This window comes from Larus michahellis, chromosome 7 (genome assembly GCF_964199755.1).
Source record: "Larus michahellis chromosome 7, bLarMic1.1, whole genome shotgun sequence".
In the NCBI taxonomy this organism is placed as follows: Eukaryota; Metazoa; Chordata; class Aves; order Charadriiformes; family Laridae; genus Larus; species Larus michahellis.
In genome coordinates, this window is record NC_133902.1 from 7,241,334 (window position 1) to 7,269,265 (window position 27,932).

General features: G+C 40.1%; 1 protein-coding gene across 1 annotated transcript; it reads left to right on the plus strand.

The window, feature by feature from the left end:
• APPBP2 (amyloid beta precursor protein binding protein 2) lies at positions 1 to 27,775 on the plus strand. Its single transcript, XM_074594400.1, has 13 exons — positions 1 to 173; positions 10,249 to 10,337; positions 11,480 to 11,631; positions 12,338 to 12,461; positions 17,394 to 17,562; positions 18,333 to 18,422; positions 18,909 to 18,976; positions 19,058 to 19,163; positions 19,453 to 19,577; positions 19,769 to 19,854; positions 20,259 to 20,449; positions 20,872 to 21,037; positions 21,916 to 27,775. Exons 1-13 carry the CDS (start codon positions 33 to 35, stop codon positions 22,167 to 22,169), a joined length of 1,761 nt encoding a protein of 586 aa, XP_074450501.1. The 5' UTR covers positions 1 to 32; the 3' UTR covers positions 22,170 to 27,775.
• Positions 27,776 to 27,932: the final 157 nt, after the last annotated feature.

The following is a 27,932-nucleotide window of genomic DNA, read 5'->3' on the forward strand; positions in this document are numbered from 1 at the left end:
GGGTGGGGGGAAGGCGGCTCCGCACACCCAAGATGGCGGCGGTGGAGCTGGAGTGGGTGCCCGAGACGCTCTATAACACGGCGATCTCGGCCGTGGTGGATAGTTACGGGCGGGCCCGGCGCCGGGACATCCGCTCGCTGCCCGAGAACATCCAGTTCGACGTGTACTACAAGGTACGGGGGAGGCGGCGGCGGTGGCGGGGGCAGAGCGAGGCCGGGCCCGGCCGGGCCTGAGGGAGGTGGAAGGAGAAGCGGGCTGGGGGAGGAGGAGGGAGGGAAGGTCCGCTCCCGGCCCATCCCCGGGGGGCTCGGAGGTGAGGGGCCGTAGAGCCGCTTGGCCCCCGGTGCGGCGTAGGGCCCGAAGGACGGGCTGGGGGAGCGAGGGCCTGTGCGGGGCCGCCTGGGCTGCGGCTGAAGGAGGGGAGGCTCGGGGGGGGCGGAGGGGAGGTTGAGGCAGGGCCGGGGGCCTGCGGCTTCCCCCCTGCCGCCTGTGGGCGCCTGGCCCATGGGAAAGGCCCGGGGCCCGCGGGGAGGGCGGCCGGGGGAGCCCGGTAGCGGAGGACGCGGAGAAGGGGCCTGTCCTTGGGGGCCGCGGGGTGAGGCCCGGGGGCGGGGGAAGATGTCTCCCCGCCTTTGGAGCTAGAGAACGGGCAGGGGGAGGATGAGACCAAGCTGTCTGTATTGGGATGTGTTTCTCCCCCCTCCAGTCTCCCCCCCTTTTTTTTTTTTTTTATTTTAATGTATTGGAGAAGATGATGTCAGTGGTAGAAGGAGCAGAGTTTGCTGTGCTCTTCTACCTTCTTTAATCGTCTGGTAGGAACCAGATGAAAAGAACTGAGACCTATTTAATGATATAGTTTATTAGCCTTAAATCATTCTTTCATGAGTGGGCTGTTTCTCATTCGTCTGCTTCTAAAATATCCAGAGTTAAAGTAAAAGGTACACTGAGATAGACCATTAATTTCTATTGTCCACTAAATAGGCATTTCATCCATGTACAGGAACAGCTGAAAATGAGCATTCATCGGGGGAGAAACAACGTGTGAAAAAAAACCCTAAGATGGGGAACAAGCCTTCGTTCCTCTGCCAGTAAACTTGTAAAAATCTAGGATGTGCTAAATGGAGTAATTCTTTAGATGAATCGTTATGAACGAGGAGTAGAGGCCCATCACCTACATAGAGAGTAATAGTATTTATAAGGAAGGCTGTTCTTCACTAGAGGCAGGGAAATTGTTTCTACAGCATTGAAACATGCGGGTACATTTTCTGTGTACCAGCTATTACTTGTCTGTCTTACGTGGTGAGAAATATGGAAACCCCTTTCTATCACATACGAGCATGCTTACAGATAATGATGTGGTTGACATATAGCAACTGTCAGATAAAGACTAAAGATATGGAACTAACAATGTATGAGAATATTTTGGGGGTTGTCTTTAACTGTTAGTAGGTACGACCATTGGCAAAGAAACTTTCTTAGTATTGCGTGTCCTGATGTTCATTCAGATGAAAGGATGGGACTCTGTGGCTTTTAGAAGCATAAAACCAAAACCTCCTTCTAATGATAGAAATTTCCAATTACGTATTATTCCCAGTTTGTTTAAAACCTCATCTGTAGGTGAGCTTAATAGATCATTGACTTCTAACCCTTTTATTAGCACTCTTCAGTGGTTGCATTGAATCAGATTCACATGGAGTTGTTCAATGATGACAAAGGAACCAGCAGCATATCTGACTTCTGAAGAGACTTTCTAATCTGTTTGTTCTGCTTGTGTACGTTGGTACCTCGTCTCATTGGGCAGATGATGATAAACACGCTAAGTACCCGTCCTCAAAATAATGTTTCTGTTGTACTAATCACTAGCCAGTTTAACTTTTGTTAGTGACAGTCATTTGTGTTGCTTTTCCCATTCCTGTGTTTTACAGCTGGACAGTTTGATAATCTGTAACATTTAAGGTGCACCTATATTCCTTTTAAAATATGAGATGTCCACATACAGAATAAATAAAACGAGGCCACGTGGTGCGTAGTAGGTGATTTCCCATTGCTGGCAAGGCTAGGCTAGTCTTCCATAGCTTCACTACTTATTTTTTTTATATCTTTTCTGTGTAGGAGAACCCGTCCTCTTTAATAGTCACATTCAAATTAGCTTATACATAAATATAAGTAAACCTTGGATGAGATGCTGAAAGGAAGGCCCTCAGCCCTTACTAAATGGGCTTCTACGTGCAGAGATGTCTGCCTGCAGTGAGTGCCTCGAAGCCTACCCCAGATTACAAGTCTTTTGGAACAGCATTTGCATTTTTCTATGCACCTATACAATGCTTAGTAGCTGATTCTTGTTTTCTGTATTTGGGTGGCTGTGGCAATACCACTGACGTAGCTGAATTAAGTTAGGATGAGGACGGCGTCACACCTTTAGATGGTTCTCTCATGTTGTTTATGGTGCCTGTTTTAGTGTTTTGGTTCTGGATACAGTTATTTTCAAAACCATGTGGATATTAAATACCATTTTAGGTTGGTGAGCTATGTTCAATACATGCTGACCATCAAATTGTTCAAAGCACAAGTAGAATTTCAAAAGTCACTATGACTAAAGGAAGACAAACTAGAAGACTTTTAAATCATTAATCTGACTCCATGGTCATGGTTGGTGCTGCTGTGTTGATGGGGTGTCAGTTGTTAGTATTGTACGGAATAGTACTTATTCTTGAAATACAGCTGAGGAAAAGTGGTATATAACTGAGGATTTTCATGAGTATACTTGCATTTAGACCTTGAAAAAGGTAAAGAATCACTTTCTTTCTGTAATTATTAAAAGGAATAAAAAGGTTCCCAGTTGTCCACATCTAACTTGTAAGTGATGGTTTGTTATCCAGGTATTAATCATGGTTTGTTATAGTGGAGAAACTGCCACTGGTTTTGTAGAAAAATAAAAGTTAGTATCAGTCAGACTTTATTTTGATAGACAGATGTTAAGTGGCTGTGGCAGTATGAAACTTTTTTATCATGTCCGTTAGTATGAACACTTAACGTTTGCCAGTCTTGCCCAGCTTGCCAACCTGTTCATGCTGATTAAGAAGACATAGGTAGGACACAGTACTATTACAACAGAGAGTCATTGTGCTATTATTTAAAAGGGAGGAAAACGCTAGCAGAGTGTCTTGGTTTTTGTTTTTTCCCTGAGGTACCCTGTAATCCAGTGTTCGGCTCTAATGTCATAATATATTGCCTTTATTTCCCATTCCTTAAAAAAACCCAATTACTTTTAATTATATATATTCCGGAATTGTGAACTTCTAGGACATGCCTTATAAATCTGTGCATTTGCAGTTAACAATGAGGAATCAAACCTGGGATCATTGCAGAATGTTCGTTGTTGTGGACTTGGTAAGAAATGGGTTCTGTGGCAAGGTAACAGAACCAGGCAGGTTTCTAATAAGCATATTTATTGTTCTGTAGCATTCTCATACAGTGAATAAAGCTCAAAAAAAGGCAATATCAAATAATCATGACTGTAGTAAAACAACAAACCTGTACTGGTCCAGCAGGGTGTTGCTGGATTTTTTTCAAGCGGCATTTGAGTTTTCTTTACAACCATTAGAGATAAAAAAGATAGAGGTGGAGCAGAATGCTTGTAAGGGTATCCCGGAAATTTTCAAGTTCTACATCTGTGCTAAAAAATCTTGAAGTGTCTTATTAATCACAGCTGTATTTTGAAGAGCTCAATAACTAGTATTGTCACAAGTAACACCTGCATCTGGTGGCTGTGGGAAATAAATGTGCAAATATATCATATTTTGTTTCCTTTGTGTCTTTGCCAGGTTTATGTATAACCTGGTTGTGTTGTTTCCTAGTAAAACTAGTTATGTTCTCCTTGGTTTTGGGGGGGAAGGAGAGAGAGGGCGTATAGTTCTTAGACAGCAAAGGAAGAAATATGCTGGATCACAGTTAAAATAGGACACGCCTGGCAGGTAGGCAGCATTTGCAAATGCCAAAATTCTGTATTAAAAAGTAGGTGACAACTGGAATAAACTTTAAGTCCTCCAAAAAACAAACCAACCCACAAAATGAGGAAATTATGTTTTGTAGTTTGTTGGGGAGAGGATAGTGTTTTGAGGAAGGGAGTTCATGTAAAGAATCTAGTTTCTGTTGACAGAAATAAGATCTTTAACTGAACAGTTATCGGACTAGATAGTTGGTGTCTTATATAGAATTCGGTTCTTTCCCTTGTGCCTCGGCTTTATATTCTATTATGCATGATTATCTAATACCTTTGGTTCTCATGGTGCTTTTGAAGAGATGGTGCTTCATTAGTGTTCTCTGTCCATAGGTATTTGTTGTAGTTACGCACTGGTTGGCTGATGTTGGACTTGTATTGGCTAACAAGGAGTTTCCTCCAATGTTTATTTTCCTTTTGGAATATCTTCTCTGGATTCTGTGTTTTTCTTATTTTACATTGATTTTTCTTGAAAATCATTTGAGTCCAGTTTTCTTGGAATGTTTTCTGATGAGACCATTAACCACAGGAACAATTGGAGATGACATTAATTTGCTTTAGTTAGTGCAGATCTGTGACCTTTAGTAATTGCACTATGGTAACTTGTTTTGCATTAAAATTTTTAGGCAAAATCCAAAAGGTTATAATCATGCTTTCTCTTTGAAGTGGTAGATAAAAGTGCTGAATTGCTCCTACCTTGATGTGAGTTCAAATACCAGATTTTGAGTTTAGATCCTGATAGTGCCAGCTTCTGTGATAAGGAGTGTGGCTGCAGTATCGTGTCTCCTCGCTGTATTCTGCTAATCCGAAAATGAACAAGCATGGCTAATGAAAGCTCTTGTATCGCATCTAGGTATTCTTTGAAACAAACAAAATGATTAAACAGGAATTTGCTGACTGTTCACAACAACCAGTAGAACATCCATTCTCTGCATTGCAGTAGAGATTGTTTTTACTGACGAAGAATATTTATAAGCATAGTTTCTGTAAGATTAGAATAAAACCAGCTTGTCCCAAGGCTTCAGTCTTTTGGGTGTTTGAGAGTGAAGAGGATAAAATAGCCATGAAATGAAGTGTAGCTGTGCTGCTTGAGTTCTGAGGCTTTCTGAGGACCAACAAGGTCATAGGCAATGTACGAAGGAGGCAAAAAATTCCTGAGCAAATGGGTCATATTTTGTAGGACTTCTGCTGTGACCCATCAGCGTGTCTTCACAAAGACTTTATTACATTCACATTGCTGTATTTTTGGGGTCAGAAATAAAATGTGCATGTGGAAAACAATCATGATTTCTGCATGTGTGCACACACGTACAACCACTCTCATCATCTGGTTACACTTCCAGAGTAGCGTATGCAGTTGGACTTCACTGAATACTGCTTGAATTAAATCACATCCTTGTATTGCCTTTTTAAATTAAAGCCTCACAGTGAAGGAGAGTCGTTGCTTTATGAGTGTTTTCCGATTGTTACTACTTTTTATTTTAACACGTGCATTATTTCTGTAGTCTAAACTTAGATTAAAACTGAACCATCTTTCCTTGTTATGTCTTTACTGGTTTGAAAATTCTTGCCTTTGCTTACTGTTCTTCTAACTCATATTACTGAGTTTGCTTTTTCTTTTTATTTTGAACCTCTAACTATGGGGCATGTTTTCTAACCCTGATATGGTCTGGCTTCCCCTATTTTTTTTAGTATCCTTGTTGAGTAAGATACTAGAACTCATCATAATTCAGCTAATGAGGTCACATCATGAACAGAGGTGTTCATCTCCTGCTAAAACAATAATTCCTATTTCCACTTTGTTTCCTTTGTACTGATTTAACTTCAAAGCAGACTGGGTTTCCCTGCTTACTGCTGCGGAGCATCATGAGTCTGTGTGACTGTAAGGCTCTGACTTCGTATCGCTTGTGCTGGACTCTGTGGATGTGAACCAAAAAACTGTGCTGATACAGTACAGAAAGCAGAGCGAGTGGGAAGGTGTGTCGAAGTGTGCTGTGTGTGAAAGCAGTAGCTCCAAAAGTTGCCTCTGAAGTTAGGCTTATTCAATAAAGTGGGTTGGTTTTTTTCTTGGTTATTTATTTGGGTGAGGTTCATGAAGATCAGCCTCATAATTGGCAGTATGTTTTCAAAGAAGAGCTGTAAAGTTTGCTTTTTTTATGCCCTACGCAATATCCATTAGACCTAGAGCTTGTGCAGAGGCTTTGTAGATGGTTCTGAAATTGATTTATAAGGATCAAATGTACTTAAATTTCGAGCTGATTATTTTCTAAGGCTGTTCCCCCCCTGCCCCATCTATAACGAGTCATTTGTCAACAGATTGATTCAGTGCGCTGTTGAGTCTCAATAAACTTTTTCCTTCCTTGTTAAGCAGGGAAGGAAGATTGTGGCTACAGCCAACTTTTTTTCCCAAATACTGATGTTTGTTGATTAAGTATCCAGTCCTTCCCAGATTTGGCACAATATTCCACATTACATTATTAGACGTTACTAAACATGCTCTTTAATTCTTACTGAAGTGTCCTTATTAATGTTTCGGTCCTCTTCCAAACTGGAGCAATAGGAGCATATTTTTCAAATAGCGTATGCTACAGTTCCTCTTCTGGAGTGTCTTTTTACAACTGGTTAGAATTAATCTCCAGCTGCTTTAAAATGTGATTTTAAAAAAAGTTTACATTTTTACGATTTTTTTCATTAGGTTTAGAAAAATCTTTTTGCTTGTATGTAGTGAAACAGCCCAGAGCGTTGGTGGTACATGCACCATATAGCTTTTTCTCTTGTGTTACAGCTTTGCTTTTGCTGGCAATTTAACATATCTTTGTTTTTATTTTCAGGGGTTTGCTAGGAAGCAGTTAGAGCTCAGCTTAATCTCTCCAGAGAGAGAAATCAGACAAGAACTTTAAGAGAATCACATGTGCGTGATGATATGATAATAGATAAGTTAAAAGTTAACATTATTAATACGTTTAACCGGGGACACCACTATATGCAGCTTTTGGATGTTTAGGCGGATGTGTTGGGAGTTAAATACTGAGCCTTAGATACTGAAGGAGGCTCATGGTGATTTTTCTCACAGCTATGCAAAACAGTTTGTGCATGCATGCAGTAATAGACCTATATATTAAACTTATACCTTGGTTCCTGTCTTCAGTGCCAGAATTAATGTGTCAAAGTGAGCTGATGAAATTGGAAGTCGTGTTGTAGGCTTTTATTAATTTTTCTAGAGTTAAAGAAAAATAAGTCTCTGTTAAGCTCCAAATAGGTTAAGTTTGTGTCTAGAAGACATTTGTTTCTTAAGAAAAGAATAGTTCTTCAGAAGTCCAAACCTCTGCCATTCTTGTCAGGGCATGTTTTTCTTGAATCACTATTTTGTTTTGTTTTTCGTGTTATGTAGCAAGGCTTGTGGTCAGGAATTTTGTCTCTCTGGAGCTGTAACAAGAGAACCATTTCTTCAGTGCTTGCAACTGCTTCTCAATGGACAAACGAGTGTTACTGAACCTCCTGGAATTGCTTCACAGTTTGACGTATACTCACTATTTCCATGTCAAATTTTGTTTGAAAATATTGCTGTAACAGCTACAACAGTGTCGAGAAACTTCAATCTGAGTTAGTTCCTTAAAAACGTTTGCCAGTATGTTGAGGGAAGGGGTGAATAGTGTGGTAGGTGTCCCAAGGATATTGTATTTCTGGTTATACCAGTGAAAAATAGATTGGTTTTTTTTCAGCGTGCCAGAATGTTGCAAGTGTTTACCTTTGAATTGGGATGAGATAGGCGGATAGCAGCCTTGGACCTTTGCGCCATAAGCCGAATTTTACATGTGCCTGAAATAACTGATACATCAAAATTGAGAGTGTAGTTTGGGACTTTCCTCCTCCCTCCCCTCTAACCAGGGCATTTATTCATTAGGAATTTAAGAATCATGCGTAACAGTGGGTATATTACAACTTGTGTTTATGTAACTTCATAAATACATTAATTTTTAAATGTCTTACTACAGTTAGTATTTGGTAAACTAGTATCAGAGTAATCTCTGGGATTTTTAGTTAGAACTGCAAGGTGGTGAGGGGAAATGATGATGTGCTTGGTTGAAAGCCTAACGGTTGAACGTGTGATAGTACTTTTGATTGCTTTGAGTCCGGTAAAATAGCGTGGGTGTATGTCTTAGTTTTGTCCAGAAATTAGCAATTATTGACAGGATGTCCACCCTCAGTTGTGGGCCTGGAATACTAGGTGAAATTTAATCCTCTTTTTTGATTGCGGAAAATATGCTTTAGGTTTTTTAGAACAGTTACCATTAGACAGCTGTGGTGAAGAAAATGAGAACAAACACTTAGCCCTGACTGTAGTTTTTAAATACACCAGACTGGATGTTCTTTCACTGCCAAAGAGAATACCGCTTCAGAAGGATCCCTTTGAAGTCCAGGGACACGGCACTGTTTTATCTGAGGAGTAACTTTGCATGCAAACTTGCACTGCTTTTAAAAAGACTACTTCTCCCCCCCCCAGGAAATAGATGACTAAAAGGAAAACATTCGTTTCTGGCAATTGACATTATTAGGTCAAAGTATTTTTGAAGGTTTTTTTGTAGGTTCTGTTGTTAAAATAGCAAACTTGCTGTGCTGTAGAATCAGTGTCATGTGCTTTTGTAGGAAGAGTTGACTAAAGTCAGTTTCTGGCTGGAGAAGATTTTCTCACATGCTTTGTTTTGAATACTAATTCATCTGCTTCCAGTGTTTGTGGAGAAAAAGAGGAACCAGACAAAAGCTGCTTACCAATACAAGTTTTAAAAGAAATTATTAAAACTAAGAGGATTAAAATTTTCATTAAATCTGTGTTTGTAATTGAGCATTGCTAAATAATGCGTTCTCTCAGCCTTAGTTTTGCTTACATAAAGGGGGCTGCACTCCTCATGTCAGAGTTCCTCATAGCTGTAAAACCTGCTCAGGTTGCACCGGGACCTTGCTGGACGTATGGGGATGTCCATCGTGGGCAGCGTATGTGTGAATGTCGTAATGTAGGGACTCAAAATTAAGTCTGTTAAGAGTGCGAGGTAGCAGTGCTTTACCTGCCTGCTCATGATGGCATGAAACTGGAGTGTATAATCTGGTTTGTGCCTACTGGTAAACTGGAGTTTTCCATTCCCTACATCGCACAGCACAGATCCACAAAGGGACAGAAACAGGGCTTGGACGGCTGCTGGTGGAAGGTGCAGCTGCCGGAGAGAAGTGCTTGGGAGACAGGAGCTACTGCCTCCTCCCTTTTCCCCATGGAACTACTGCCTCACAGAAAGATTATTTTTTTATTAATGAAGATAGGGTGTGGGGGTGTGTTTTTTCTAAACACCTAAAATAACAAACAGTTGTAGTGCAGTCCTGTGCCTCTGCCAGAGTCTGGTGATGGCACATGTGACTCTCGCAAGCGTGTAGTGCTGCTTCCTTAGGTTACAGAGCCAGCTTGCGGTCATTCCTGGGTCAGGGGCTTCAAGAGAGCAGGAACTGATGGCCTCCAATGGATTTTTCTGCCATCTATTTGTACAGTCATTTTTGTACCTATGTAAATTCTTAGTATTTGTAGCATAATGTGGCAGAAAGCTCTGCACATTAACTGTGCATTGCAGAAAGGATGTAAACTAGCCATTGCTTTTAGTAAACGCACGAACAAATTCACTTGAGTTTTCCCATTTTCTTGTGCGAGATTGACTTGTGTAAGCTCAGGTGTTAGTGGGGTCAGGGCTTGTGCCTGCCTTTAGCTCTGCGTGTTGGTCAGTCACCCATTGCAGAATTTGTGGGTTTGGGATTTATTTTATATATATTTATATTTAATATCAAATCTATTTGCACTGCTGTAGGCTAGATTCTGTGTCATTTAAAAAAATGTTTTCAAAGCATTTGTTATCATAGCTATTAATTGTATTTTTTGCTGACTTCAGGAGTGTTTTGGTTTTGTCTTGGCTTTTTAGCATATGTGTTGCAGTGTTTTATGATGCCTGTGGATGTAGTAGATTCTTGAAAATACGTTCATAGATGAAACCAACTTGAAACTATCTAAGGAGCTCTCATAGCTTGTCTGCGCAGTTTTTAAACACTACGGTCGTGCTCCCGTGTAGAGATAGTGGAATTATTACTTTTCAGTCTGCTGTATTTCAATACTTTGAAGTCTAGACTTCATCATAAGTCATGTTGCTATTAAGCTAAATTTCCCAGAAGAACTCAGTCTTAAATTTTAAAATTTATTTATATTTTTCTTTCAGCTTTACCAACAGGGCCGTTTATGCCAGCTGGGTAGTGAATTTTGTGAACTAGAAGTTTTTGCAAAGGTGCTACGAGCTTTAGATAAAAGGTAAGTACCTTAATATGTTGATAGTTCTCATTTCAGCTCTTGCCTCTTGATCTATGTTTTGAATTTGGAAGATGTCTCTAATTTTCTTGATCTTATTAGCCCATCTAATAACGTAAGAATATTTTGTTAGGTTTACAGATGAACTTTTAAGTTAAAATGTGTCTTTCTCTCTGTCTCAAAAAACAAAACAGTCAGAACTTCTCTGTGAATGTATGAAGTCATCTGTGGTACTCGGTCCCCAAAGTGCTTTCTTATTGCTATGCAGTCGGTTGCCTTAACCCCGAGAGGCAGCTGAGCACCACGCAGCTGCTCGCTCGCTCCCAGCCTGGTGGGATAGAGAGAGAATTGGAAGGGTAAAAGTGTCAAAACTTGTGGGTTGACATAAAGCCAATTTAATAATTTAAAAAAAAAAAAGGAAAAAGAAAACAACAAAGAGGAAAAAAGCCCAAAGAGGAAAAACAAGTGATAGAACCCACCCCCCAGGTTGCTCACCAGCAGCTGGTCAGTGCCCAGCCAGTCCCTGAGCAGTGCCAGTCAAAGTATCTGTTCTTCCTGCTGTAGCAAACACTAAGTGAAGGGTTGTCAAGCTGATAGGATCGCACCAGTTTAAAGCATTTTCCTGTCTTTAAATATTCTAATTTGTGGTGTTATGCTCAGAACTTGGCTTCTTTAGATCAGATTCCTTGTAAATGGAGTAAGTGTTGAGTCTTCAGACATACCTTCTTCCCGTTGTTTGCGTGTGTATGCTGTTAATGGGTTCATCATTCCTCATTTATCTGCAATTTCTGTGAGAGTTGTGGGGTAAGGGTGGATTTGAGGCTTCTGCCCTCTAAGTTTTAGCTGAAAATGTTGTTTTCCAGTTTTAGTATTGTGTGGGTAGCTTGTGTTTTGCTTACGCTGGGGGGTGTCCTTGTAAAGAACTTTGTGTACGCTCGCTTTATTTGTTGGATAATTCAACAACTGTAATCCATTAGCCTTGAGATTCACAATTATGCTTGTATTCATCTGGTTTTGGTTTGAGAGAGGGTTGGAGTTATTTCTCTGAATCACTCCTCATTTGAATTCATGGCACTCAAGAGCCAACTGACTGCAGTGTTTTAAAAACTTCATGTGTAATCAAATTCTCTTTCCTTTTGTTTCAGACATCTGCTTCATCACTGTTTTCAGGCTTTGATGGACCATGGAGTAAAAGTTGCTTCTGTACTGGCCTATTCTTTCAGTAGACGGTGCTCCTACATAGCAGAATCGGATTCTGCTGTAAAAGAAAAAGCAATCCAGATTGGGTTTGTTTTAGGTAACTGGTGGTGATGGGCTGCTTAAAGTATGATACTTTCTTTCGTGCAAGCTTCAGTTAAGCTAATGCTATTTTTTTTCATGTTAATGCCTGTGATTTCTTTTTAAAGAACATCTATGGTTTTGGAATGCAATTTTTAGAAAACAATGTCTTAAGAAAGACATATTGGATTTTAATATTTAAGACTATGTAGGCTTATCTTTGCTATTTCAAATGTTTTAGATTTAAAATTTGTTTGCAGATGTGATGCTTAATATTAAGACTTTGCATAGTTTTAGTATTGGTAAGTATTTCTTGACAGCAAACTGTAGGAAAGCTATGTAGTACCAAAAGTCATCCTCAACAGAAAGGAGAATTCTTCTACTCCTATATTTCTTCCTTTTCAATTCAAGACTGGGGGTTTAACCTTGACAGGATTCCCATATGTAGTATGCAGTTCTGTGAAGCTTTGTCAGAACTGTTTTGTGAAAGGGGAAAAAGGCTTCCTTTGCTCTCACTTTTTCTCTTTTTTCCTCCAGTTGTTTAGCAATGATTTCCTGTATTTGGCACGGGGAATACTGAACTAATGTATTCCTGTCTTTATTTGTAATGAAATATGAGATTCGTAGTCGTCTTGCAAGATTTGAGCAAACCCTTTTTCTCCTAAAAAGGTGTTTTGCTGTTCAAATTTCTGTTTGTTCTTGATTTATTTTTCCTCCCCCCCCAGGAGGGTTCCTATCGGATGCAGGCTGGTACAGTGATGCTGAGAAGGTATTTCTTTCCTGCCTTCAGTTGTGCACCCTTCATGACGAAATCCTTCATTGGTTCCGTGCTGTAGAATGTTGCGTAAGGTGAGTTCACCTTTAGTGCCTGGATTTCTCATGGTGAAATGTACATTGATGTGTTACCGACTGCCTTGGAGCCATCAAGCTTCAGATGCTCCCCTTGGTATTCTGCTGCACCAAAATACTTCCCTGGCTGGAGCTGAAGATGAGAAGGTGTTTGTTTTACACTGATCCCTCTGTTTTCAACATGGAAGCTGGCAGCACAGTTAAGTTGGGGGGAAAAAAAACACCCAAAAAACCCACCACCATTTTGCCTTTCTGCATAATATATTGTAGATAACAACAGTTAGAGAGGTCCAGCACCTCGGGTTTTTTTCAAGGGTTTTTGCATGTGAAGGAATGTTTTGTTTCAGTGTTTGCTGAAATTATATTTACTACAAGAAGAATTTGCCAAATCCAAACACAAATGATATAAATACAGTTGAGCAGAAATAAAAACATGCCTTTCATGATTCCAGGCCCAGTAAGTTCTCTTGCTCCGTGCTGAGCTAGTTAACGATGTGATTAGGTAAATATCTAGCTGTCCAGTTCATGTGGACACCCTCAGGCACAGCATAAAGATTTGGAAAAGACTTTTTGTTTTTAGGAGGCATTTGGGTTTTGTACCTGGCTTGTTTGTCAAGGCCTGTAGTGGGGTCCGTTGAAATTCAAATTCTATTTGCAGGGGTCTCAAAGATTATCAGTTTTAGTATTTAGTTGCTCTGCTCTTACATCTGTGTGTCCAGATGTGTGCTGGACTGATGGCCTCCGCAGCAAGCGGCCAGGTTTGTTGTGTTGGTAACACCACGACTGACCTCGTCTCTGTGCTGCAGGTCGGTGCTTGAAAACCTGGGTGCTAGTGAGAATAGCTGAAAAAGGATTTTGTTTTTTTTAGCCGCTGTAATGAACAACAAAGTATGTACTATATTTATCTGAATATAGGGCAAAACTTGTTTTGGAAAACTGCTCCAAAACTCTGCGTCTTGTTTATAGTTGGACAAATATGAAGAGTAAATGGGCTTTGCCAGTAGCTGCTTATTTTATGTGCCAACCAGAGGGCCATGGCAACGGTTGCTCTGCCTTGTTCTGCACTGCCAGCTACCGCTGGCTTTCATTCCAGAAATAAGATGATGCCAGGAGAAGACTGGGCACACACATACACCTTCCTGGAACTGGGGAATGACGGATATAGTACCACTGTTAGTACTTGGTCCCTTGCCTTCTAATTAATCTAAAAAAAGTTTCCTAGTTGTATCGGGCTGTTTGACAAGCTGGAGAAGATGCCTTAAAAATAAACTCCCTCCTCTTCTACAAATAGAAAAAAAGAAAAGGTAAAGAAAGGGAAAAAAGGTAAACTCTCTCTCTGTTGGATGGCAGTGTGCAGCCCGCACAGTTGTGGATAGTTTTTCATTTTGTGCTAGAATAAAACCCCGTGCAATGTTAGGATGGACTCTTCTGAACTGGAGATGTTAATTCTGTTTGGGTAGAGACAGGCATTGTTCTTGCAATGAAAGCTGGTGGCCTGCGTGAAACATTGAGTCCCTCTGGGCAACAGTGTGAATGAGGAGACGCGGCTTTATGCTCAGGCATTTCCCAAACAAATAACAGCATCGTTTATTTGGAAATGTGTCAAATAGAAAGAATTTGAAATACTTTCAGAAGTGCTAAGTATGTAAAATCTGAAAACCATTTTATGGGAGAGCGCAGTAATTATACTTGGCTTCAAAGCCATGAGGCAGTGAGATAAACTTGTTGTTTATCTGATCCGTGCTGTAGAAGACCTAGTTCTTACTGCTGTGCTTGTGCTGGTGTTGGAGTTTCAAGAGAACAAAATTAAAATCCAGCTTTTGAGAATGTGACACTCTTTAAAAAAAAAGTGCCCCTTCTTATTCTAAAAGCTAGGAAGTCTAATCTCTGGTAATTTAATTAATACATTGCACTATTAATAGAATGCAGTTTAAAAACATGTACATTTTATGTTATTTGGACATATTTGTCTTGTGTTTGTAGTGGCAGTAGTAAATTATATGGAGAAACTTGAGCAAATGTGAAGATTTGAGATTTCTACAAGCCTATATACTGCTTTCCTGCAGGTGTTGTGCTGCTTTTGGTTTCCTTTGTCTCATTATGAGAGGGCTGAGGGTGTTCAGCCTGGAGAAGAGAAGGCTCTGGGCAGACCTTAGAGCCCCTTCCAGTCCCTAAAGGGGCTCCAGGAAAGCTGGGGAGGGACTCTGGATCAGGGAAGGGAGCCATGGGATGAGGGGGAACGGTTTTAAGCTGGAAGAGGGGAGATTTAGTTGAGATATCAGGACAAAATTTTTCACTCTGAGGGTGGTGAGCCCCTGGCCCAGGTTGCCCAGGGCAGCTGTGGCTGCTCCATCCCTGGAGGGGTTCAAGGCCGGGCTGGACGGGGCTTGGAGCAACCTGGTCTGGTGGGAGGTGTCCCTGCCCAGGGCAGGGGGTGGCACTGGAGGAGCTTTAATGTCCCTTCCAACCCAAACCAGTCGATGATTATTGTATGTTAAACAATAAGGCACAAATACATAATACAAATACGTGGTTCTCCCACTTCATTATTTCACATATTGCTGATTCTTGGGGTTTTTTTTCCTGATATTTTTAGACTTCCCAAGCTGCTGTGTAAGTGTTTGCTGTGTTTGTATACTCTTAGAGAATTATTTCTTTGGGACCGGGGGGGCAAGCTATTCCCCAAAAGCTATTATTGCAGACATCAAAGATGATTCATAGCTATTAGCATAGATGTCCTAAGGCATTTTTTCTTCCTCTTGGCTTTATCTTCTAAAATTCCTTTGGATTAATAAAGGATTTTTTGTTACTCAGAACTGGATCACATAAACTCCGCACATCCTAGAGGATTGGGTTAGGTTTAGCTTGTTTTTCGGTCGATCCATTTGTTTTTAGATGCTATCACTGAAGCATCCAGATACTGGATATTATCTTTCCCAGGCGCTTATCTAAATTGCAAAACTATCCCTACTGGCTTATACCATTACATGGGATTTGGGCTTTGTATTTTTGATGTTGCATAGCAGCTCCCAGTTGAATGGTGTAGGCAAAATAGTTTCCCTCTTTAGGGAAACTGTACTTGCTTAGTCTTTCTCTCTAGTTTCTTTAAAATTCCCGTCTCTTGTTGCTTGAATGTTAGATAGTTTTCTGCTGCCTGTGCCCAAGAACAAAATGCACTTTTACATCGTGTTTAGTTCTCAGACCTTATTCAAGGAAAAATGTGGTTGTTGCTTTTTTCTTTCTGTTCTTGAGCCACGTTCTGTGTTTCTGGTTGGAAAGCTGGTGTTTGTTTATGTAGCTTGTTTCAGGGGGTTTTTTGAAGGTCTTTTCTTTTGATCTTCTCCATGCGTGGCTAATACCCATCTGCTGGGTGCTTGCCTGCCACTCCCTTGTGAAAATGTCAACTTTTATTTCCTTTCTTGTTAGTGTTTGAGTTTCATGATATATTTCAATAGGAAAGTATAGGAGGAGGCTGGGTTACAGGGCACTGAATTTATGGGGCAAACTTGGATCTGTTACTTTGCCATTGCAGGAGGCAGAGCTACAATAACTTAAAAATCTCTGCTCAAGGTAAATGGTAACAGGAAACAGGCTTAGAGAGAGAAATATTTGATCAAAACCCTCACTCTTCTTTCCTCACCCCTTAGCAGTTTATTGGAAGATCTATTGTAATGTGTTACAAAAGATATAAAATGCTGTGGCTATACATCAGCTCACATTTTCAGAGTTTCGGTCTCTCTTTGCAATACAGCATTACATATTCTGCTTCACTTCACTTTGTGTATTTCTCTTCCTGTGTTACGTTGTCCTCCCGATTTGCAAAGGCTTGCCTGATACTCTTGAATCTCTGTTAACTCATTGTCTAATAACAGATTTCCAGGAGGGACAATGGAGGTTAATTTACCAAAATTTCGTGTGTGCTACACGGCAGGCATTTGCAATAGAGAAGGAACAGCTGTCTCTCCTTAGCCTGTGATGGGTAGAATACAATTCTGCCCTTTAGGCTTGGAATATGATAACACACACATTTTTAATGTATCTCTTTAAAGTAAATAAGCATCAGTTTACACTTACAAAAAAACTTCTTTACTTTTGTTTTAAGTAGATGCCAGAAGCTGAAATTGTTACTTCTCTGGAGAAACAAGAGCATGTTTCAATAGCGCTGTGTTTTATTGTCTGCATTTGGCTGCTGTTTCACGAAGCTTCTGTTAATCCTTCAGACGGAAAGGCAGTGGGTTGGAGATGGGGCAAGGCGGGGGGAGAGGTTTTTGTTTGGAGTTGTTGTGAACTGGGTCAACAAAGTAGTTCTTTTTCTGGTGGTGCTAAGTTGGTGCTGGATGTCACGTTGAATGGATGCGATTGAATCTCTTGTGAAGACGCCCCCCTTCCCCACCCCCTTAAACTCCCAAAACAAAACCCGCCCACTTGGGAAGCACTGTGCTACTTCAGGCTTGAGGAAAAAGTGCAGAGAGAGATGCGTAAAAAAATAGCTATGTCTGTACTTGGTCAGTGTCTGTTTCAGTTTACCACGCTTTGGAAAGGTGGTAGAAGGGATTTAATACTGTATATTACAGTGTGTTGGAAATGGAATTTTATCAGTGTTGAGAAGAATGGATTTTATGAAAAATAAAACACAAAGCCACCACACCAAAGTGGTTCAAGCGTTAGATATGTAAAATCCATCAATATGTAAAATCGTTTGACATCTCCAAAAGTAAAAATTCTTGCCATGCAAGATACAAAGCGTGGTGTACTGAAAGGATACTCTGTAAATAGTTCTTCTGTATTACTGTGTTCAGACAGTGCAATTTTGTTGGGATGACAGACCGGTTCCATTGTAAGTATCATACCAAATTGTCGATGCTGGCACTACTGTATACTGAAACGGTTTGTTCAGGCACTGTTTAGAAGATCTCTTTTCCTCTCTCTAAGGTTGCTGCATGTTCGAAATGGTAACTGTAAATATCACTTGGGAGAGGAAACATTCAAACTTGCTCAGTCTTACATGGACAAACTTGCAAAACACGGTCAGCAGGCAAACAAAGCTGCGCTCTATGGGGAGCTGTGCGCGCTGCTCTTTGCCAAGAGCCACTATGATGAGGTGAGTGGGATTTTGTTTTTGTTTTTCTTCAGAAAACTGATTATGAAATCTGCTTGGATGTTCCATGACAGGCTCGTTATTCGCGTTCTTTTTCTAGCTGGAGTTCCTGATCTTTTTTGGTACCTCCTTGGCAGTACCGGAGGAATACTTGATTGCTGACCTCTTTTATTTCTATGTATTTTATTTCTTTTATTTCTATGTTCTACAAGCTCCTAACGGTACTTTGACCAGCATTAACAAATGATGCATGATAGATTGGTAGTATGTGTTGGTCATCTGTACATGAAGTATTATAAAAAAAACTTATTTTAAAAATGAGTAGCAGAACATAGATAACAATTCTTTGCACCTATTTTATCAAAACTGTCTTAAGTGTAACTGCTGTATAAACTGCAGTTTTCCTTTAGCTCCTAAGTACGCTGACCAAAAGTTGTCCTACACAGTGGGAATTGTGAGGATTACTTAAAGGTTATAAAATACTCTTTTTTTTTTTTTTTTTTTTTTGTGTCTGTATAAGGCATGGTGATAATACATACCTCAGGCTGGTATAAAGTACTTACGCATTCAGTATTAACCTTAAGAGCGCCTTTAAAGTCTGTCTTAAAGACATTGCTTATGTGTAATGAAAGTTGTTCAGCTATTAAACAGTATTTTTAAAATTTTGTAATGTAAATGACCAGTATATTTTTCAGAGCCAAGTAATATTTTTCTAAATGTTGCAACGTAGTGAAATTCCAGCTTCGTTACGTTGGTAACTCTTTGTTCAACAGGCTTATAAATGGTGTATAGAAGCTATGAAGGAGATCACAGTTGGGCTGCCTGTAAAAGTAGTAGTGGATGTTTTACGACAAGCTTCAAAGGTGAATTTAAAATTTTCCACATTTCTTTTTTAACTAAATTGCTATTGAGAAATGGGTGAGAGTAGGTAGTACCTCCAGAGCACTTGAGTAACTGGGTCCATTTCATGAGCCTTATGGCGCATGGTCCACCTCAGTCTCAGACCTTGTGGGGATTTTGTTTTGGTTTTTTTCCGTCTGAGACGGAGTTACAGCTGTTCAAATGAACACGATGACAGTTAACCTGAGAGCATTCCATAAAAAGGTGGTCTGTTCCCCTGTTTGATCTAGACTAGGCACAGTACTGGCCCTTTAGTTAGGCATTTATGACACAATAAAATATAAGTTTATTAACGTTATTTGTGAACTTGTCTTAAATCACCGAAAGGTCCTTTAGTAACCATGATGATATTCTGAAATTAAAAATAGCAGTTAGCAACTGCGCCAGTATGTGTAGGAGATGAGTTTGGAGTATGCACGTCTTCACATGCTTCGTTTCAACCCGTTTAGGCTTGTGTTGTAAAACGTGAATTTAAGAAGGCTGAACAGCTGATAAAACATGCAGTATACCTTGCCCGGTAAGTACAATTCCAAAAAAACCCCTGTTTTAAAATTGTGCGAAACTTGCCTCAATTTGTAATCTAAGTATGTTTCTACAGGGAGCATTTTGGAGCCAAGCACCCCAAATATTCCGATACTCTACTAGACTATGGATTTTACTTGCTCAATGTAGACAATATTTGCCAATCTGTTGCAATCTATCAGGTACGCAGCAGGACTAAATGTCTGCCTTCAGTTTCTCTTGATAATCATAAACTCTCAAAGGTTTCTACTGAAACTCACATACAGGTAATAGTTGATTTAATTACTGCAATGCTGTTTCTTTAAAAAAAACAAAACACCCCCAGTTATGGGGTTTTGCTTTCTTTTTTTTCCCCGGAGTTACATATTTGAGCCAGTAGATTACTTCTTTCCCTCTTTTTAACAGTGAGAGAGATTCATTTGGGTTTTTTCTGTATTAACTGATGAAGTGGTGTTCTTGTAACCCTTTCAGACAGCTCTTGATATCCGGCAGTCAGTATTTGGAGGTAAAAACATACATGTAGCTACAGCTCATGAAGACTTGGCTTATTCTTCCTATGTTCACCAGTACAGCTCTGGAAAATTTGACAATGCACTGTGAGTACAATTGTCAGGGGTGCTGGCAGCAAATGTAGTACTGTAAATGGAGAAAAATGTTCTTAAATGATACAGACTTTCCAATTAAAATTTAAATGCCTCTGTTTGTTATAGAAGTGTTTCTGATATTTTGTCACTAAGCTGCTAATTTGAAAATCCGTATCTTGAATTTTTTCTTTAAACTCTTTCAGATTCCATGCTGAACGTGCTATTGGCATTATAACTCACATTCTCCCAGAAGACCATCTTCTCTTGGCGTCTTCAAAGAGAGTAAAAGGTAGTACCTTAATTGCATTAATGGGACAGATTGAAATCAGTCATTCAGATGTGTTTATCCTGTTCCCTAGCAGAGACAGTGTAACTCCAGTTGGTTTTTTTTGGAGGTCACTCAAGAATATTTGCAGTCCTCAGTGTTCTTTGTCAACACACTTGTAAAATACAAAGAAAAACTTCTTTAAACTTCAGCCAGAAGACTTGGGGGGAGAAGTAAAAATACAGAATATAAAAATATATGTTGGGAGCTTGATATCTGGTCATGCCTGTGAAAACAGTTTGTAATGAACACAAAGCCTGAGTAGATGTCTCCCGAGATGTCCTGGGTGGCTGCCTTTCTGCTACCCCCGTTACCACCTCTTTGAGTTTGGAACACAGTAATGTTGTGGTTTTGTCTCCCCTGCTCAGCACTTATCCTGGAGGAGATTGCAATAGACTGTCACAACAAGGAAACTGAGCAGAGGTTACTTCAAGAAGCTCACGACTTACATCTGTCCTCACTCCAGTTAGCTAAAAAAGCCTTCGGGGAGTTTAATGTACAAACAGCGAAACACTATGGCAACCTTGGGAGACTGTATCAGTCCATGAGGAAGTTTAAGGTAAGGTTATGTTGATGTAAAGGTCTTGACTTAAAATCTGAAAGACGTCTATAAATCTGTTGCAACAAATGATGATTTTCAGTGTCCCCAATTCATAACTTCAGCTGGTCATTTTATGGTTGGAAAACTTGTTCTTTATAATTCATCTCTCCAAAGCTTAGCACAGAAATAATCCATGAAGATGTGTGAAGCCTTCAGAAACAGGGCAACGGCAATTTTGAAGATAGAAAAATTGATCCACCTCACTAAGAATTTGAACAACTTAACTTGGTTTTGGCTTTCTTACTTTTTGACTTTTTATAAAATACTACAGGCTATTTAGCCACTACGTAGTTATGTTTCTTTAAACCGTCCTTTTTTCCCCTCTTTTTCTGGCACGATGAGTGGTGTCTGACTGACCTATGTGAATTTGATCCTCATAGGAAGCAGAAGAAATGCACATCAAGGCAATTCAGATTAAGGAGCAGCTTCTGGGTCAGGAAGATTATGAAGTTGCGCTGTCAGTGGGTCATCTAGCATCGCTCTATAACTATGATATGAATCAATATGAAAATGCTGAAAAGCTTTATTTGAGATCCATAGCAATTGGTAGGTGATTCTTAAAATGCGTGAGAGGTATATACAATGAGTTTTAATAGTACAGGAAACATTGTTGACAATCGTAATTAAAGCTTTTAGTAAAGAATTCAGTGAAATGCAAGGTGTTTATTTTGTATGTGTTTTCAGTCTAAATATAATGCTTTTTCTTGAATGTTCTCCTGGGGAATGAATTCTGGAGTTGTATTGTTTTCAGTGCTCCATCAGAATTCACTCTTGAAAAAAAATCTGGAAACTAATCAAAAGCTTGGGTCTTAGTCTTAGACAACACTTTGGAGTTGTGGCTAGAACGGAAGTGCAGAATGTAGTTAAATATTGAAAGAAATGGAAAACTGTTGTGCCCATCAGTGTAACTATATTCTCATTAAACATTTTTCTTGCCCATTATCATTTGCAGTGGACTTATACTTCCAAATCAAATGCGTCTTTGGGCTGTGCAGTAGCTCAGTTTTGAGACAGACACTCTTAGTTCTTACAGTCATGTACAATGCGTTACAGAAAAAGGTATGATTTTAAGGTAGAAAACTGAAAAACAGCTTCACTGTTTAAATTGAATTTGGTGTGAAATTGGGACACAAAATGACTGCCTTCTTTATATGACTGGTAGATTTTTCTGCCTGTAAAGCTGTGGCACAGTTAGCGATTGGATGGTAGGGTCCCTGGGGACACGTTACAGTGCCATTAAGGGAGAAAGTAGACAGGATTCAAATCATCATCCGTGTTGCTTGTGTTCTTAATTTACTGTTAAAAAAACGTTTTGATTTGCTGTAACAAAAACATTCTCACTGTTGGTAAAAAAGACATAAGAAATAAGATGTAACGTGTGGGTGGATTACCTTTTAATTTTGTTTTCTTCTGGATTTCTTTAGGAAAGAAGCTTTTTGGTGAAGGATACAGTGGACTTGAATATGATTACAGAGGTCTCATTAAACTGTACAATTCCATTGGCAATTATGAGAAAGTTTTTGAATACCACAATATTTTGGCCAATTGGAACCGGTTGCGGGATCGGCAGTTCTCAGTGACAGATGCTCTGGAGGACGTAAGCACCAGCCCTCAATCCACTGAAGAAGTGGTCCAGTCTTTTCTGATGTCTCAGAACGTTGACGGACAGAGTAGCTAAGAACTTGGTCAATTAACCAGTTAAGGTTTTTTCCCCCAGGTTACAGGGGGAAAAGTCATACTGTGAAATCTAAACCATGTAGTTCTCTGGGGGCTGGAATTTGCATTGAAACACTGGTCCAGTCTACTGAAGAGTGCCCATACGGATGAATGTGTGTTAAATTCTTATCAGCATGTGTATGGCATGTTTAGTTCGGCTCACATTTTTAACTTGGTATTCCTGAAAACCCCCTTCTTTCTCTCTTCTTTCAAAAGAAGCTACTTTGCAGAAAGTCTGCAAGAAAACATTAAATAAAACTGTTTGAGTTCAAAAGAGTTGCATTCTTGTTATGAATGGAAGGTTTCATCAAGAGCTTTCTTCTGACAATAGAAAGAACAAATGCTGTACCGTAGGAGTTATACGAGAGAGGTCTTTCTCCTGTCTGCATTGTAGCAAAGTTAATGGTAAATACCAAGAAAAGGGAGAATGAGAACGCCCTAGCCTTGGCTGCTGCCTTAGGAAGAAGAAGTGGCAAAGAACCACTTTGGAGAGCAACATACTCTTTGTGAACCACGATAGGCTGTTAAGCAAGTAACCACCGTATGTTGTTTTTAATATCCTGAACTGGACCAGTGACCATCTGTAAGCGATAGAAGATCCAGTAGACCAGCGATCCTTGGTACCAACCAAGAGTGCTAACCTTCTGACCAGGACCAGGAAAAGCGAAAGCGGACCAGCCTGCTAGAAACAGTTTTTGGACCAGTGGCTTTAATTTAATATTTCTGCCCCTGCATTCACTTCTACAGTAGAATTCTTTCATTTAGGTGTATGATCAGTGCAAAATTATATTCATGTAATAGATACAAAACTAGGAAGTGAACGTTCTTTAGCGGTTGCGATGGCATGTCTTTACCTAGTAAGCTTATACAAATATTAATGTCAATGCCACAGGCAAGAACTAGAAACGCTTAACTATTTGCTGCAGCCATCTCTTTTCTTTTTTTTTTTTTCCTTTTTGAATGGGCTTACTCTAATAATTGAGGCCGTAACTTGTTTATATCAGTTAATAGTTTTGTATTACAATCCAGTTCAATTTTATGTTTCTGGAGAACACAACTTATTGTACAGTTTGCAGGGGTCAGTGGAAAATGCCAAAAAGCACAACAGGTCTTTTTTGTGATGCTTCGTTTCTACATTAAACAATAGTACAACCAGAAACTGATTCCTTTATATTAATTTAAAAAGCAGAAGTCAGCTGTAAAGATCTTTAATAATGCCTATCTCACTAGCTTGTCTTAATTTTTCTTCTCTTGGGGGGGTCTCCTTGATTGTGTGGGGTTTTTTGTTTTGGTTTGGGTGTCGTTTCTGGTTTGGGGTTTTTTATTTTGGTGTTGAGGTAATACTCGTTTGAAAGTCTGTGCTAACGTTGCAAACTAGAACCAACTCGCTGCTGTTACCTCAGTGCTTATAGCGGCACCGAGAGTGCTCCTATAGTTAGGATTCTGGCAGGTTTGGGGGTTTCTCCCTCCCCCCCCTATTTTCAGGGGTTTGTAACCTGGCCGTGGTGGGTCCATCCAAGCCGGGGCTCAGCAAGCACTGGGACCTGCGGGACTTGGACTGGGCAGGTTGTTTTGGGGTCTGGTTTTTAATTTATGGAGTTTGGGACAGGGAAAGCTGCTTGTTGGTCTCCAAGAAAGAGTGCAGAGAAGAAATTTCAATTTCAGATGCGACTTTGAGCTTAATGGCTCTTTTAGGAACTGAAATTTTACAGGCCAATAGTTCATATACTGGTGCCTTCAAGTATATTTTTGGGGGAAAGGCTGAATAATACCAACTTTAAATGCAGCTATGTAATTAGTGAATGCGGATTTAATGATTGCATACTTGGAATATCTTCACTGATGTGAAAAGAAGTATTTGCATAAAAAGCCCCCTGTGGTATTAAGACTTAGACTGCAGTGTATCCTTAACAGCTGTTCAATGAAAATCCAACTTAAAATTATGTGTAGATAGAAAATCTAATTTCTGTGTAGCAATTTTTCTTTATGACTGCTTTAGGTACTACAAACAAATTCAGCTCTCTACAAGGCAAAACATTTTTTTCCCTGAATGCCCATACAGCAGGGCAGTGATGAATTATAAAGTTCTTATGAATTATTTTCTTAAGTCCTATGAAAACTATTCAAAAGTAAATGAAGTATGTAATGTCAGAACTTAGGCAGAGGAGATGTGCCTAAAACTGTCCTAAAGAAGCTCTGTAACTTCTGTACTGCAGAAGTGTTTAAAAGCTTCAGCCTGGGTACATGGACTTACGCATATGTTACCTGGAGAGCATTTATTTGCTCAGGGTTCCCAGTCTTGGGTCTCCGCTTCCAGCTTTTGACTAAGGAATCTCAGAGATCTCAAGGTTTTGTGATTGGGATGAGGAGCGTTATTTGGCTGATACCAGTGGAAGTGGTCTACACCAGCCGCTGCTGGTATTTCAGCTCTGCTTCGTGCATGTGTTTCATGGTTTGCCTTCAAGTTGGGGCAGCCAGGAGAGTGTCCAACTCTCCAGTGGAGCAGGTAGGGAGCAGTTGTGCTTCTGTCTGGTACCCAAATGTGTTAGTTCAGTTTGTTTATCTGGTAGCTTTATTCTCAAATCTTGCTGGGTGGATGCATTTTCCTTTCTTTCCTGAAGCATGTTGTGTACTTTGGTCCATTGGCTTGTCTGGAAGGAATGAAGGTATTAGAAGTCACCCAGAATTCTCTTTGGTAATGGACTTTGGCCAAGAAATGTGACTTGGCCAAGAGCAGATGCCGTCATCCTTGTAGGACAACTAGCATACTTTTCATGTGACTCAAATCCTGACTTGACTCTTGGGTTGAACTTCTCACTGCAGCACCTCCACAACTCCAGCCATGCTAAGGCATGTAAATTCTGGAGAAATGTAGCTGTGGCTGGTTGCTGAAGTTATTAAAGCACAGGACGTTTGCAGAACAACTTTGCAGCTGCCTACAAAGTGCTCTGTTGCCTGCTTTGCCGTAGCCTGGAACCTTCACCGAATTCTGTCCTTGCTGCAGATGCAACACTTACTCTCCATATAATAATGTAAAGCTGACTTTTTCTAGTTTTTGGCTGTGTATCATCTAAATTGACTTCTCAGAAGATGTCTGTATTGGCATCTGGAGACTGTTTGAAATATGGTGTTGGTCAATTTCTGTTGCTGTCTTTGCTGTTGCAGTTTGTTTGTTGCTACTTTTGAGAAAGTGGGAGTCCAATGGGATGCCCTCAGAGGAAGGTAAATGACTTGTCCCTCCATGAGGGGCCTTCCATGCCGACGTGCTTGGAGTAGATCTTCTAGTATGACTTCAGTATTTCCTGACTCCTGCAGCGAGCAGAGGGTGCGCTGCCCTGCGTTCTCTGTGCTGCGCAGGTTGCCAGCACAGGAGCCCTGCGCCTCCCACCCCCCCTTAGAGGCAGAACTGGGGACCCCCCAGGTTCCCCACCCGCATCTGAGTGTAGGTGCTGGGGATGCCAGGAGAGCTAATGCCCCTGTGACTCAAGTAGCCAACTATGAAACACTAGATAAAGTTAATTATTGGCATTTTCTGGATGCACAGTGCACCTACTGCTCGCTGAGCAGGTGCTGACGTTAAAGGGGGAGCCCTGTGAGTGGGAACCCAGGGAAATGCATCTTCTGATTTTTTTTTTTTTTTTCTTGAAGGTAAGTAATTTAATCACAACCAATGAATTGGATGCAAGTGGTGAGGACAGGTGTCACCTTTAAGGAAAACTACTTTAATTATTCAAATTAAACCCTTGTAGCCTAAAGTTGTTTGAATCGGTGATTTGTATGCCCTGTTGGAACGCTGCAGTTTGCCCTGCTCAGTCGGACCTTTTACAGGGAGGAAGGTGATGTCAGGATTCCGCCCCTCTTCTGGGTGACTCGTAATGGCAGGGGAAAAGTACACAGAGATTTTTAAGAGCTGACAAAAGGGGAAGGGGGAAGTTGCAGGAAGATATTTGAAAATAAATATGTCCCTCAGCTACTTGAAGTAAAACAACTAGTGACTGTTTGGCCCCAAACAGGAGTTTGGTCACTTTAATAGCATGATGTTAATTACAACCGGTCAGTGTCTGCCTCGGTGTCCCGGTCTTCACGTGCACTCTGCTCTGTATCGATACCTGTTGTTTAAGACTTTTTTTTTTTGCACATGGTTTTTGTTAAATAATTTTGAAGAGTTTTTGTTGTTGAATTCTAACTTATTAGGACAACGATGTTGTTTTGTAACTTGACAAATGAAGTAAATTTTTCTTTAAGTGTGCTGCAGTCTGAAATTTGCTAAAGGTGCCATTGCGCTGCTTCTCATGGTACAAAAAATGCACATTTAACTTGATTTCCTTTTTATAGTCCTACGTATTGGTAGAGTACAAAAAGGAAAATGCATCGTGCCTAAAACATGATTGAAGCTATTGACAAAAACTTTACTTGATTTACGTGGATTGGATTTGGCTTTGCAGGCTGGCAGCAAATAGCTGGGGGGGGATGTTGCCGTTACCGATCTTTAAATGGAGATCCTTCCCTCTGCTGCCTGTGCAGAAACCTTATTTTATCTAAAGGTCATTGTTTCCCTTTTTTTTTTTTTCCCCTTATGTTTTATAATAAGAAAATTACTGGCCAAATGTTGCAAATGACTCTTGGTTGTGGGTGTTTCCGTGTTTGGCACGACTGGCCTTTGCACGCTGTGTTTCTTGGCCTTGTGAGGATTTCTGTGAGAAGCGGGGAAGAAACTTCCTTTACCTAGAAATTAAACTTAAACGACGTACAAAAAATTGGTGGCATTGGTAATGCTTTTGTCCCTATATCTCAGGAATGTTTTAGGCAGTGAGACAGGTTTCCCTTTGGTGACATAAAGGTGCGTGCTCTAGGTTTTGTTTAACGATATTTCATTGCAATCCTAGGTATCTATAGCATGAGTGGCCTTAGTGAGTTTGTTGAAGTGCACATTTTTTTTTTCTTTCAAAAGTAAACTTTAAGATGAAAAAGATATATACTATATAAATATATAGAGATATTTAGAAACTTGGTTTGTGGTGCACAAGTTCAGTGTTGGATCGCTAAATAATTGTCGCAGGTACCATATGTGTAACTTTTTTTCTTTTATGTATATTCCTTTATGGGAAGCGATGTTGCCATGGTAACTACAACTTTACAATTTCTTTACTACTTAATGATGTGAATGAACTCTACATTTTATTGAATATTACCAGGTTCAGTACTATTTTTATACTTTATTGAACTACAGGGGATTTTAATTTAATAGCATTTTAAAAAAAAAGATGTTGCTTGAACTGTATAACTGTATAAATCAAACTGCTTACACAAGCCCCACCTCTAAACCAGAATCTCTACCTGTAGTGCCACATTCATTTATCTGAGAGTATCTTGATCATTACTAGACTCTGAAGACCACCCTACTTGTCGTGTCAAGACTTAACGTTTCATATCCTCCTTCTCACAGACTGCAGTGCCCGACATTCTTTGTAACCATCAAACCATACTATGTTTGTAACCAGCATTGTGATATTCTGTAATTGTATTGCTAAAATGAAATATTGACCTAATAAATATAGTGTTCCCGCATTCTGAAGTATCTGCATTGAATTTGGTTAAAACTCTGCTTTCAGCAAATACCTGCCCTCTTGCTCCCCTTACCCCACCTCATCGTGACGTGTATAAAAGTGGATATTTGGCCGTACCTACTTTTTAACGGTAAGTTCGAGCAAGGCTAGAGTCAAGT